The following is a 14707-nucleotide window of genomic DNA, read 5'->3' as shown; positions in this document are numbered from 1 at the left end:
AATAGACAGAAAGCGAGTAAGTTGAGGATAAGTGTAAACTCGATGCGAAATGCGTTTTGTCAAATGCAAGAACAAACTCTCTTCAAATCATACATCATATGCACTATCGTATACAGTGTGTTTAAAGATCTATTATTTGTACAGCGATCAAAGGCATCCGGATAATACATGCTTAAAGCTCGGCTTGGGGGCATCTGTTTATATTATGTGATCTGTTATTTGTTTACAACAATCCCCGCAGGCCGCCGAAGAAGCGCCCGAGGCGTCCGCCCACGGGCCGGTTGACCAGCTCGTAGAGCGACCTCAGCGTTCCCGCCAGGAACCGGTAGAGCGCAAAGTGCTCCAGCATGTTGCCCACGTCCAGCACGAACTCGATCACCCGTGCCACGAAGCGCGTAATGGGTGCACACTGGCACTGGGCCACCCGCACAGCTGGCTGCCCGGATGCCCCGGATGCCCCGGTTTCCCCGGGCCTGGACAGCTCAGACTCTGGCCGCTGCCGCCGGCGCCGGCGGAGACCGGCTGATGCGGATGATGATGATGGTTTGCGTGGAGGTGGTGGAGGCTGGAACTCACCTTTTGTCTGGCCAGCGCAGTGGTTGGACAGCACGGTGCCGGGCGGACCGCGCAGCACGGCCTCCAGGCAACGGATGTTGTCGCGGCAAGTGTTGATGATCTCGTTCTGAATGTGGGTTAGGATTTACATGGCATTAGTAGGACGTTCTCCCTACCGATAGTGCTTAAACTTACGTAATCCTCTGGTCTGAGCAGATGGCACCTGATCTTCAGGGCCCTGGTGTCGTCCAGCCTGTCGCGGCTCTGCTGCAGCAGGGATCGCATCTCCTGCTCTCCGTCCTCGGAGTCCGAGCCACTCGAGGAGGAGGTGGTGGCCGGAATCAGCTTGATGCTCTTCTCCAGGTTGCGGGAGGAGCGTCTCCTCTCGTCCGCCGTCACAGTGCGGCGCCTCCTGGTCGAGGTATCGCTCTCCGAGGTGCGACGCAGCAGCGACTGGGCCGAGTGGCTCATTCCGCCGAACTCCAGCTTGCGGCCCACCGACTCTGTGCGATGGCTGAGCTGCTGACCGATGGACTGATTCTTGGGCGTGGTCATCAGGGCGGTGGCAGAGGCAGACAGCGAAGGCTGCGCCTGCAAATGCTGCGGCTGCTGCTCCTTCTGGCTATGGGCCACTGGGATTTCATCCATGTCTGGGGAGGAATAGGTTATTATACCGTTAAAGTTATGGTAATTTGGGATCCCCACCTTGACAGGACTTGCGTCGGACTTCCAGGGTCTTGCGACGGCGCTCGTACTGCAGCTCAAGGGCGCGCTGGCGGCGGGCGTGGTCCACGCTGCTGGTGATGGTGTCCTGGTTTATGTGAAGCGTCTTCAGCTCGTGCTTCTGCAGCGAGTCCATGCGCGGTGGCGAGAACGAATCCAGATTGTTGGCCGCCGACAGGGAACTGCAGCAGTCCGACTGCGAGTCGATGAAATTGCTGCGGAATGGGTTTGGTTTTGATTTGAGCGGTTATAAATAACTCTTGGCACGGCCTCAAAGGTCGGCCTCATCATTATTTGTGCAACACTCACCGATAGTCGTCGCCGAATTCCAAGAGACGACGGGCCGCATCCGAGTCGAAGCCCTCGGAATAGTTCTCCGAGTTGTATTTCTCTTGGTAGTTGTCCCAGGCCGTCTCCGAGATGCTGCTGTGATGGTCCTCGGTGCTGAGTTCTGTGGGGAAACAAGCCGAATTAGTAATATATACTTATGGTAAGGTATAGGAAGGGTAAGAATTGATTTCTGGATAAAGAATAAAAAAATATATAAATAAATAATAACAAAATAATTTTGGGAAGAGTTATTTGACTCCATCTTTTATAAATCGGAATGGATCGTTTTCAGTGGGGGTTGGTGCATTGGCAATACCTTTGAGCCTGGTCTGAACCGGCTTGGGTGCTTGTGTGAGAAAACAGATAGAGAAGAAAGTTCGAGTAGTCCTAACCCTTTGAGATCCCCCCAGAAGCTCCACCACTCACCTGCTTGCTGCTCGTCCTCGTTCATGTAGTTGGAGAGGGCTGCTAGAGCTCCCAGTCTCGTTTCACTGGCCAAGAGCCCAGCCGTGGTGAAGGATCCCACCCGGAATTTGGGCAGCATCAGCGGGGTTTCAGCTGCCTCGCCTTCGGCCAGCACAGGTACCCCAGAAACCTCTCCCTTGGGACTCAAAGGGGCAATCGCCGCTCCCTTTTGGATGCTCAGCAGGGCATTGGTGAACTCCTGCAGCTGCTGCGACGACATGGACTCGCAGGACTTCATCAGCGTCTGGGTGAGATCCCCACCCAGTTCGGAACCTGAATCTGACTTCCTGCCAGCCGAAGCGGCCGAAATGCGCTTCTTCCTGGCCTTCCGCCTCCTCAAGGACCCCTTGCTGTCCGCCTTCCTAGCTGCATTGCTTCCTGTTCCCGAGGAAGAAGCGGCCCGCGGCCTTGGTCCCGGAGATAGCGAGTCCAGGGCGCTCTCGCTGATCGAGTGACTGGCCAGTCCGGGCGGGGAGTTCTCCACTATGCGGGCCGTGGTCAACTGGGCTGCGTCCGTGGTCAACTGGGACAGACACGAGACGGACCACGGTCTCTCCGACTTGCGACGCGACTGCGGTCGCTTCACAACCTTCACATTCAGGCTCAGGTTGCTGACAAAGCCCGAGGTAATGGTTGGCTGACCAATGGGCTCGGCGGACCCACCGATTCTCTCCGTGGAATTCCCGTAGGAATTCGTGCTCGTTTGCATACAGGTGGCAATGGAATCGGTGAAGCCCTCCGAAGTGTCCGATCCCGCCCCTCCGTTGGGTGCTCCTCCGCCCACCCCTGCTCCGGCTTGAGGCACTGAATCCGTCTCGGATGCCTCTCCAGAAGCCTCGCAGTCGTCGGGCTTGCAGCTGGGCAGGAGTTCGTGCGTGTGGCTGCGGGTAAGCTGATGTGGGGTCGAGGGCTGGTGCTCCAGCCATTCCTAGGGGGAGATTTAAAAATGGTGGATTAATACTGGTTTCATAAAATTTTTAAAAAAGTTGTAGTAATGTTATTCCTTTCTCAAGGATATATACACCGGAATGTTATGGATATCCCTTTGGAGGAATTTGTTGGTCATGAAAGGACTGACTCACCTCAACTCGCTGCTTGATGGGATGCGGCATGGTGACCTCGCGCTTCTTGACCGTCGACGAGATCTTAATGATGGAATGTTTCTGCTTGGTTGGCGTCTTCAGTGCGGCCTCTTGGGCGTCGCGCACCAAATGCTCGGCTTCCAGCACCAACTGCTTGATTGAATCATGCGAGACCTTGCCCTGGAGAAAAGAGAGGGAAAAGGCGGAGAATGTGAGAAGCGAGCGGGGAAATTTGTATAGAGAGCGGAAATTAATGAGCGTGCCAAATCGGAGTTGCAAGCCCCAGGCGGCTGATTCAGAAAAGCCGTAAAGATGACTAAGTACAGTCCAACTTTCCTAAAAATATTGGTATTATCTAGAAAGTATACCATACCCTTGTAACATTGTATCAATTTTGTGACTCAATATCCTCTCTTCTTCGAAACTCCTCTCCGAATCTAAGAGCACTTAAACAACTTCTGGTCTTCCAGTAACCAAAACCGAAATGCAGTTCCGAAGTTCCACTGTAAGACCCGCTGAATAGGAAATGCAGCGCAAGAGAGCCGACATCTTATCAGCGCAGAGGGAAACACCGCGTAAAGCTGTGGAAGTGGTGGGAGTGCTTTTCCTTATCGCTGAGAACTCAGTCTCCCACCCGCTTATCGCTATTTGTCACCCGTTTTCAGTGCACTTCAACGTCATTATTGTCGAGTGGATTTCAGTGGATTGGAGTGCACAGGGTGTGGGGGAGCAAGTGGGGACTCGAATTTGCCATATATAAACATGCCTATACACTTTTGCTCTTATCTAGTTCTGTTTACTCCGCCGCCTTTCCCGCGCTCCTCGCCATTAGTTTTTTGCACAACTCATCCATCAAGTAAGTGGGTTGCGTTGTGACTTTTTTATATGAAAGGCTTTTGTATGACAGAAGAAATTATTTTTGTAATGCAACGAACCAGTATTTTCCGGTGAAATTAATCAATTTTCTTGGTAAATAAACTATTTAAATTACTTTGAGGTACAAATTTGCTTTACAAATGTATCTCTGCGGAGAAGGGTTGAGTCTTCCTTAAACAGAAACCAATTGATAATGCGACCGAATTAGAACTTGGTTGCTTTACACGAATTCTCGTTGACACAAATGCAAATCACTGAAGCATGGCTAATTACTCCAGAGCGATTGCAAAACGTTTTCTTTTTTGGGACTGGTTTTGTTTCCCAGGTCAATTGAACAATTCGAAGGTTTCGTTCATGTCGCCCCGACAGATGTCGCGCACTGTACTTTGAATCTCTTGCCGTGGGTTCCCGTCGCAGATGTATCTTTATCGCAACTCAAGACCGAAACTCACTCCGGCCGTCAGTGGATGGTTAATCTTTGGCTTAATTTAATTAACAACTTCCTGCGGTGAGCGCGGCACGCGATCGGAGGCAGGGCGGTTTGAGAGCGACTGCTGCCAAAACGGAAACAATTTTCTAATGCCAAGTGAAAAGCGGCGTTTACGCTCACAGTGTGCAGCTTACAATGTCCGACTCACAGTTACGGCCAGTTGCCCAGGGAGCGCGTAAAAAGCGATTGGGCGTTTGCGATAATTAAAGGCAATTATTAATGCGAGTGCGGACGGCGGTCTGCCAATTAAGCCCAAAACTGGAAAGCCAGAGCTCCAGATACAGATACGGACTCGGATTCAACTTCAACTCCTTGGCAGCAGTGCCTCTCAGACTGTCGTCGTATCTGTATCTCGCGCTCGCTCTTGGGCCTTGGCAGTTGTCGATTTGGTTAACTTGGTTTTATTTATATTTTTACCCGCACGCAACGTGTTCTTTTTTGTTTTGACCAAAATCTAATCGCGTTTACTTCTTTTTGTTTTTCTGGGAAATTCAGATCTATGAGGTAGTCGTAGTTTCAGGCGGCCAAGGTAGCTGATCTGTAATATTTATTTAAGTTTACCCTCGGTATTTGAAATTAAATCATAGTTCCTACGATCTTTGGCCCACCCTGTATTTCAAACCGAATAGTATTCATTTTGGTACGCACTCACAGTTTTACAGCCACTAAGCAGGAGTGCCTTCAGAGATCACAGGTAATTTATAATGTTTAAACGATTGTATTTCGCGCTGGCTCACTGTTTTAATGAGTTTAACTATTATGTTTGGGGTTGTTGTATTTTCCTCTTGAAGTGGAATGCTGTTTTTGTATTTCTCGTTGTATTTTTTCATTTATTTAATGCAAATTTAACACAGTTTCTAGCCGTTGTTGCCGTGGGCTCTCCATTGTTGTTTTAGCAATTGTTTCTCGGTGGCTATTTAATTTTTGTTTTCTGCCATTATCTTGGGTAGTCCGCTCCCCGATTTGCGTCCGTCCGTCGGCTCCAACGTTGCGAATCACACTGAGGCTAATGCTCCATAGTCGCAACTCTGGAGTGCACTCACTCGCACACTTCGGCGCTTGAATTTGTATGTACAGTGGGGATTGCTCCGCGAATTAAAATAAACTGTCGAATCGAAATGCGTCTGATAATAGACCCGTGGCAGGGGGAGTTTCGGAGGGGGCGGACGGCGACAGCTTGATAAGATAGTGCTCCAAATCGATTCGCAGTCAAAATCTGCGAGAGGAGCAGGCCTCGCTTCTTTCCTTACTGTTCCAGTCACATTATACTCTTATTATTATTCGCTCAATTTGTGTTAATATTCGTATCTTTGCGCAGCACTTTAATTTGCGAGCGAATACAAATCATTTGGGGCATCGATAAGATAGCAGAGCAGATACTTTTCTATATTATAGTGGTTTTTATTAACGTTATTTCCCCTCTGTACATTTTCGTTTTTCCCTTTTTTGGCACATTAAAATAATAAATCCCTTATGATTTATTTATAAATCCCTTTTTGGCAAAATTTATAGATTGATAGGTTTCTGCTCTCAAATATTTATCCATCAAACATTTATAAAAATCATGTGATGTGCGTCTAAGATAAATACACTTGTCTATCATTATTATGCCTCTGATTTATACATCGAGTTTCTGGCTAACGTCTTAATTAAACGCTGTCTTTGTCGATCAGTTTGCAAACTTTTAATTTGCGAATCCATACAAATCATGTGTGTCCAGTCGATAAGATATGAAACTCAACGGACTGTGATCCTTTTTCATAAGATTTACTTGTGCTTTGACCGACGTCGCCGCTTTTCGTTATCTTTAAATCAGCTTTGGTTTCATCGACTTGATATATGGGTTTCGCTTTTTTGGGGGTTCGGGATCAGGGACAGGTTCGAGATCGGGTTGCGAAAATGGAAAATTTGTCAAAATTAATCAAAGCTGCACAGGATTTCACTCTCAATAAATCAACGCACTGCGTTGCAGAGGGAAATAGGGGAAACCCGCCTGCCCTCGGCTGGAAAATGGCTGTGGAAATTGCGTGCGACAACTGCAAAATGCAAATGGGCCTGCGAAAATGCGAAAATGCTCAAACATGTTCATATAGCGACTGACCAGGGAAAAGTGAGAGTGAGTGTCGACTGCCAAACACGTTGGCTTTTGGGAAACCTCTGGGCCGACATTGATAGGCGGCGACAAATGACGGGAGCACCTCGGCGGGAGGTACGTCCTATGTACTCCTCCATCCCCGGTGCACTCCCACACCCACTCCGCACTGGAGGACCCAATGCCCCAGCTTAAATTACACTCCATTACGCTCAGCAAGTTGTCAGCGTCGCATGTTTTACCACCGCTTTTACACGCACAAAAAGTGACCACAAAAATCAGTTGAGAGAAATTTGAAACGACGCACGCAAACAGCTAAATCAAACCCGGCGGAGGGGGTCGCAGTTGGACCACCGACATCGGTCGATTCGATAGGCCAACGATCGATCTCGTAATCGATCAAGTGGGATAGCTGGCAGAGCGGCGAATGAATCTGGGGTGCAGATAGAAATACATAAGCCAGAACAGTCACTAATTGCTAAAAGGGGTATCCCGCGGACCCAAAGATCACAGCCCTATGGAGAGAAAGTCTTCCGAATTTTCTCATCAACTAAGAAGCTTAACTCGCTTGCCTCAGTTTTCCTTCAAATGTTGACCAACTACATGAGTTAGGACCACTTTCTCTATGATATTCCTCTTCAGATCTTGAAATATATTTTATTTTTTCACTTCCGATTTCAAATTGTGAAACTACTTAATATCTTCCCTAGCTATATTTAGTCAAATAAAGTACTGCCGACCATCAATCATAATCACCCTGATACTAAAAACGGCACTCTCTTGTTAATGTCTCAATCTCATTAGCAGGAAGTGTAACTTCCTTCTTCCCACCGTCGTCGTGTTAATATGTTTTGGCTTACCTTGACCGGCGAGGCGAGCAGGGATGCCGACATGGTGGCGTTGCTGCTGCTGGCCTGGGATTTGGCGGACTTGGCCGGGGATCTCGGCGGCAAGTGGCAACTGGCCACCGTTTCGGCTGGCCACACGCTGATGTTGCAGATGTCCGCGCGGCTGTAGAAACTGTTGCTCATCTGGGGGGAAAGGAAATGCAGTTTAATAATCGTTTCATTTACAATTATTGTTATCACTAAAGACCCTGACTTTGTCCTGTGACAATGTTTATAATATTACAATCCTAAGACATTTCCCAAGAAGGCACTACAAATGTTTCCTCCAACCTGAGCTGCATGTCTCTTACCCAGGCCGTGGCTGTCCCTTTCAATTGTTTCGTTTACTGCGCCTCACGTCGGCCTGGGCTTCTTTTCATTTGCCTTCAATGAAGAAATAAATCACACGTTTCCCAGTTAATTTCGTACTTTCCCATTTTTGACGTGCTCCGCTCAGTTTCCCGAGCGGCGGCGATCGTTTTTCCTGGACCTGGACCACGACATCATGCCATGTCGGTAGTCATCGATCGAGGTTTTCAGCCTGCTCCACCGTTCCGTTTCGGCAGGAGTAGTCGGTCGGTCGGTGCATGATTCGCTTTCATTAACCCAACTGCTTAATCATCCGCCGAGTTTTCCATTTATTGAAAACTCCATGCCCGGCACCCAGTTACCCAGACATACATACGGACTAGTGGATCCAGACCCAAGCCCAAACCTGATCCGGCCCCTTGGATTTACGGCAAACAAAACTCTTTTATTGACACAAGTCACAGACATGGCCACTAGACTTGAGCACTTGGCACTTGACTGACTGTGGGAACTTGTCCAATAGTCGAGAGGACCGAGCCGAACCGAATCGAGCTCGGTTTCTGGTGCTCCTCAACTGGCGGCGTTGCCCAGTGAAGGTTCTCAACGAGTTGCGCAAAAGGCTGCACTGCAAAGGGATGCCTCTCGTTGTGAGACTGCCAATACATTTCATTTGCCTGTCTGGTCGTTTGGGAAAGTGATTTTTACTAGAGCTCATAATGAATAACACTAAATGGAGTCGTGTGGAGAGCCTTTTATTCATTACATTACGACGAGTAGCCTTTTTAATATTTCCTTATTCGTTTTTATGAAGTTTTCCTACAATGATTTATATAGCTCAAGCAATATCACCTTACAAACTACTGTCCTATCTGCAATCTTAATATTTTTTAATCTCTTACAAAACCGAACCCATCATCTTTAAGACAGCGCCCCACATATCTACGAAAAACTCACCTGCTGCGACTTGCCGGCGTTTCCATTTGCCACATCAGCAGCTGTCTCATCGACGCCCATCTTGATCTTGGCCAGGTCCTCGGCGGCAGGGGCGGCCTCCCCCTCGTTGTTGTTTTGCTGCTGCTCATGTTGCATGTTGCCGTAGCAATTGTTGTTGCTAATGACGTGTCTGCCATCGCTGGCATTGCCATTGATTTGGAACTCCATCTGCATCTGGGAGTGCGAGTGGATCTGCATCTGTAGCTGGGTGACTCGCGAGGTGGCCGAGGTCTCCGTGAGCCTGCCGTTGGAGTTCGAATTTGAATTCGAGGAGGAGCAGGCGCTGCTGCTGTCGTAGTTGCTGCTGTGCAGTGCTGCTGTGGCAGCTGCAGTGGCTGCTGCCGCGGTGGCTGTGGTGGTGCTGACCAGAACCTCCTTGTTCTCCTTGTCGGAGTCGTCGCTGGGCGGGAGTGGTCCGCCCGCTGCCGTGGTCGAGGAAACGGCCGTGGACTGGAGACCATCCACAGTCGATGTGGTTGCCGCTGCGGCAGTGGATGCTGCAGTTGCTGTGGCAACCTCCAATGTTTCTGCTGCTGTCGCCGTGTAGAGCCAACCTTCGTCGTCGTCGTCCGTTGAGGCATCAGCCGATTTCAGTATCTATGAGTGGTGGTGGTTGGAAAGGGAAGGGAAAACGCAATGGAACATTAAAATCAGTGGTAACGAAATTCGCCAAAGGAAAAGCCAACCGACGACGGAGATGAAGTGGTAGAAAATGAAGTTTAATTAGCGTTACTTGCGCAAAATGGCAAATTGTTCGGTGTCGGTGCACCGGCAACTGGCAACTTGCAACGCGATATTGCCGCTGCCGGTGCTGCTGCTGCACATGAGCAACATCTTCGAAGCTTCATTCGGCTGCCGACAACAACGCCTTCTCTCTGACTCGCTGACTGTCTGACTTTTCCAACTCCAACTGCACCGACTTCGCTCCTTTGTCTTTGTGCTGGCAATTTATTTCCATTTCGACTGGTGACGACCTCAGCGGTTGTCAAATGTGGGAGGAAGACTGAAGAGTCGAGAAGGGGAATCCCGAAGAATCGAGGGGGAGCCCCGAAGAATCGAAGGAGGCGGAGTAAAGAAGTTGTGGAGAAGTCGCAGACAGACAGACAAACAAATTAAGTCTGAATGTTGTCAAGTTAAGTAGAAGGTACAAGATCTCGATACCATTTTAAGTTTGGTTTCGACTTAGTTTCTTTTATATACTTTTGAAATATCTTTGGCAAAGTAACAAAAATATGTTCAGCTAGACCTTTGCCCTAAAAACAGCTTTACTTTTGTTTTTCGACTTCTTTTGATCTTTAAACAATTTCTTTTGTGTTAAATGATTAATGATCAAGTGGCTGATGGATCTGGGATTAGTTGAAATGAAGACTACCGAATAATAGAATACAAAAGTTAATTAGGAAATTGTTAGGCATGCCAAAAAACTTTGAATATATTTTTTGTAAGTTATACGTTAGGTTACAGACATCAAGAATAGCGAGCTATCGATGCATGCTAATTAGTTGGGTCGGAAGAGAGTCTGGGGGAATATGCAGAGACCCTCGTCCCAAGATGAACGTGTGACCCCATCACCTCGGCGAGCGGAACGTATGCCACCGATGATCCGCTGATAAGTCTGACCCGTAACCGAGATCCGCCACCAGAGAACGGTACTTACGTCGCCACCAGCTCCTCCGTCGCCAACTCTTCGTCGCCGGATCAGGCACGGATCATCCTCGCTCTGGAGATCACTGCCCGCCGCGTTCCCCTGCTCGTTGTCCGTGTCCAAGTGCTTGAAGTAGAAGATCGCACAGTTCTTCGACTTGCGATTGGAGCGGTTGAACTTGGAGGTGTCATGATGACGCGTCTTTCGCAGTCCCAGCGGGGACTTGTTCAGCTCGTGACCGAGTCCGTGACTGAGTCCGTGACCGTGACTGGTGTTCCCATGAGAATTGGGTGTGATTACCGCCACGGCTATGTTTTTGTTGTGCGCCTTATTGGGCAGCATCTTGTTGCCAATGTTGTGGTGATGACGCTGCTGCAGCAGCGAATTGCTGCTGTTGATATTGCTATTGCTGCTCTGGGGCATCTCTATGAGGTTGAGGACCCTTCGGGTGCTTGCTGCCGCCACTGGCAACCCTCTCCTGCCCAGCTGCTGCACCTGCTCGAAGTCACTGCTCTCCGAGTCCGCCTCGAAATCCGTCAAGGTGGCTGCCCCACTCGGATTCGGGTGGTGACTCGCCTGTCTCCACGATCGCTTGGCAATCAGGAAGTCCACCACGTCGGTGCCCAGATCGGGATCCTCGTCCTCCTCCTCTAGCTCCTCATCGGCCTCATCGCCGGGCTGAATGCGGACAAGTGATTGGGGGTTGGATAAGTGTTAAGTGGGTGACACGAAGGGGAGTGGGTCGGGCTTTTCTGGGATTCACACACTCATTAAACACGTGCTCTCTGCCCCTCAAGTAGTGCCAACTAGGGTTTGATTTGGGGTTTCTTAGGAATCGGGAGTGTTAGGCCAAAAAATGGGATCTTGATATTACCACCAGGCTTTGGGTACCTATTTGTATCGTTCGAGTCATATACATTTTGCTAAATTTTGAGAGTTCGAAAGGAAAGCAGTCGTATAAGCGTCAGTTAAATCTTATTTCAGTTACTTTTCCAATACAAATTTTCATCATGGCTCTTCATTACTGTTTATTGGCCCAAAAACTAAAAACATTTGTGGGCAGGCTAGCTTTAAATCCCTCCTCTACTGTTTGGATGATGCCCAAAAACATCACCGTGTACCCGAGCTGGCCAGATCATTTGCTAAGTATTCTGTTTTTCCTTTTATGGTTTTCGGTTCTGGGATAGCGTACTTTTTGGGTTATGTTCATTTTGCTTCTTTGGTTAACTTGAGCTGGGGGTTAGGATAGGTCAGGCTCAGAAAGTTGACAATACTGTGGGAGGCGGGGGCATGCAACTAAACTAACAACACAACAAAACGACAAGTCAAACAGTAACTACGTACAGCATATGCAAATCATTCAGACGCAGGGGGACTACCATCCACCATGGGAGGATGACTTACCTTTTGAGGTGCAAGACAATCGCGTGGCTGATCCGCTGACAGAGACTGCGCTTGGGATGGGATGTGCTGGGATGGCGAATGGGAATGCGACTGGGACTCCTCGTCCAGGCCGCAGACAATCTGGGTGGCTGCGATCTGGCAGCGCTGGAGGATCAGTTCCGCGGGGGTGGCCGACTTGGGCTCGCTGTTCTCCAAGTCCAGGTCCGAGTTGACCTCGTTCAGATCGTCCTCAGTGGCTTCGCCCTCGTAGCCAAAGGAGTCGTCTTCGGTGTCCTCCTCCTCGTCCTCGTCGTCATCCAAGCCGTTCTGCAAGTAATGAGGAAAATACATCTTAGATTTGGTTTCTTTTTCGGACTGAATGAAGTTGTGAATATAGGCAGCACTTTTTAATTGGACAACTCGTGTGATCTTGATCTTTCCACGGCCGCTGCTACCTGGGAAAATTTCCAGGCCAGGCCAAGCCAGTCCAGTCTCCTTTTCATTCGCTCTTCCTGTTTCCATCACGTAACACTCTTCCTCTTTCATATGCTGGCTAAAATTATAATTGCTTTCAATTGTCGACACACGAAGCTCTCGCATCGGAGATCAGCGGGTGGACACAGACAACAGACAACAGACATCGGACGTCAGACAGGCGGGCAAACAGACAAATGGACAGAAAAGCGGCCTCAGAGACAGTGAGACAAACTGGCAAACACTTGGCCAGACAGATGTCAGATAAGCCGAGAGGCGAGAAAAGTGTATGTACCCTCTCCGAATGCTGAGATTTCACTGGGGTCTTACCAATATGCGGTTGTTTTATCAAATCTTAAAAAACTATGGTAATCTCAATAAATCGTTTAATATTTTTACCAATTACTAGAATCTAAGGGTACCTCGGAAATGAAAATTGTGAATATCTACCTATGATATAGGGTTTTACGTATGACCACAGTTTATACATTTAAGATCCAGTAGATCCAGTAACATATGATAATCACTATCCTTATCTTGCCCATTTACTACCCAACAGCCGTTTTAATAATAAGAGTAATCAAATCTTCGTATCTCTCAGTTTTCCCCTCACATTTTCCTTTTCTTTTTTCCATCTCCACGCCCACACAAGTGAGAGGCGGCGGTGGGCAGGCGTTTGAAGAGGCCTTGATGGCGTTTCAAAAATGTTTCGCTTTTACCAGAACTGTTGGGGAAAAGACGCCCCTTGGCACAACCTCAAGTGACCTTGGTCTTTCCGCAAGTACTCCCTTTCCCCCTCTGGGCTCGGAATTACCACACACTAAATGTTGTCTTAGCACTCTATAAAATAAAAAACTAACGAATTCCACAATTAACCCAAGAGACCTCACCCCTGACGATCAGCAATCAGCTGTGGAATGGCTTTTATGGCCATCAGATGTTTTAGCTCGGCAATTTGGTGTGTTCGCCTTTTCGGATTTGCGTAATTTGGTTGTTCGGGTAAATGTTTCTGAGCAGCATCTCGTGGAGGCCGCCCGAAGGTCGTCCTGAACATCCGAAGAAGCTTGTTCTCCACGGACGAGATGCAGCAGATTATGTGGCTAATTGTCCAGATGATTTATGGCTGGGAATTGCTTACACACTCTTATATGGCGCCATTTGATTGTTTTTGTTTATGGTAAACAGTGCTGGATTCTTCGAACAACAAAGAGGTGAAATGTGTAAATGGACCAGGCCTTTCCAAGTGTTGTAAATAAATAGGAAGGTAAGGAGGGCCAGACAACCCATCAAAAGTGATGGTGGATAAACAAATTAGCAGAGCGAATCTATGGAATTCCATTAAATTGTATCTTTCTTAGGAAATCATTGAAAGAAACAGTTTTAACTCTTAATCTTAAAAGAGATGGCCTTTATTATTGTCTGTTATCTATTGATGATCACAGAACTAATTGGTATCTTTCCATATCAGTTTCATCTTCATCAAGGGGCTTTTCTGATCCATCAACAAATTATTTATTTATTATTATTAATTATTTATTTTTTCCCTATTTGATCAGATCTCTGATATGTTTTCCCTTTTCTCGACCATCTGCATGCGATCTGGTTTCTAAGCTTTCTCCAAATTACCATAACACCCGCATTTCGTGACGCAACCTTTGATCAACCAGTCTCTTTCCTTTATCTGTTCGGATTGACGCTTTCATCTGATATACTTATCCAATCTCTGAACCCGATGAAAAACAAATTAGGCGGAAAACTCCGTTGACAAAACGGTACAAGTTTAGAGCCCAGAAAACAGACAAGTTTAAGCCAAGAAATCCCTAAATAATCTGGTTAAAGAACCGCAGACTGCCCACAGTGTTGGATGGTGTGCACACATATTTATGTTCTTATTATGCAAAAGGCGGGAAGGGAATGGAAAAGATTACCGAACCCAGACAACCATCAAGATTTGGGCCCGCCTTCCACTTCCATTTAGCTGGAAATTAAGTTCATCTTGACGCACTTCAGCAGAACTCTTTTTTTAAAAAGAAAAACCAAAAAAGGGGGGAGAACGTGTCGTGCCAGTCGCTTAGCACCTCGTTTACACCCAGATCTTCTTCTCCTGGAAAATCCCCATTTAGCCCCCTAGATTCCCATTCCGATTCAGGTCTCAGCACGCAATTCCTGGCCATGTCACACTTTTCGTTGGCACTTCAGCGACTATAAACAAGAGTGATAAGCATCGATATTTCCCTACCAAAGTGTGGGAAACTCTCCAACAATTGCTACTGTCTTTCTAGCATTTCATTTGAAATTATGAATTTCTCACACGCCAGCGCTTAATTATCGTTAAACGCCGGCATATCGTCAATATCTGGTTATTGGAGGAGACGGTATAGAGGCTGTACATATGTATACGTA

The 14707-nt window shown here is 47.8% G+C and overlaps 1 protein-coding gene across 3 annotated transcripts in view; it reads right to left on the bottom strand.

Annotated features, from left to right (window-relative positions):
* Window positions 1-14707, bottom strand: part of LOC108028650 (klarsicht protein) — a 116009-nt gene that overhangs the window by 9102 nt on the left and 92200 nt on the right. Inside the window, exons 7-16 of one of the 3 annotated variants that reach the window (XM_017100578.3) lie at window positions 11852-12157; window positions 10460-11125; window positions 8764-9399; window positions 7474-7644; window positions 3156-3335; window positions 2035-3001; window positions 1588-1729; window positions 1261-1493; window positions 751-1205; window positions 577-682 (exon numbers count right to left, since the gene is read on the bottom strand). In XM_017100578.3, coding sequence (XP_016956067.1) covers window positions 577-682; window positions 751-1205; window positions 1261-1493; window positions 1588-1729; window positions 2035-3001; window positions 3156-3335; window positions 7474-7644; window positions 8764-9399; window positions 10460-11125; window positions 11852-12157 — 3862 coding nt within the window. Of the gene's footprint in view, window positions 1-576; window positions 683-750; window positions 1206-1260; window positions 1494-1587; window positions 1730-2034; window positions 3002-3155; window positions 3336-5173; window positions 5510-7473; window positions 7645-8763; window positions 9400-10459; window positions 11126-11851; window positions 12158-14707 lie in introns of those variants that run through there. The other 2 variants (XM_017100586.3, XM_044094838.2) reach the window with 2 other exon arrangements.

Source organism: Drosophila biarmipes, chromosome 3L (assembly GCF_025231255.1).
Source record: "Drosophila biarmipes strain raj3 chromosome 3L, RU_DBia_V1.1, whole genome shotgun sequence".
Taxonomy (NCBI): domain Eukaryota; kingdom Metazoa; phylum Arthropoda; class Insecta; order Diptera; family Drosophilidae; genus Drosophila; species Drosophila biarmipes.
The sequence above is the reverse complement of the archived record's forward strand: the minus strand, read 5'-3'. Positions and strand labels throughout refer to the sequence as shown.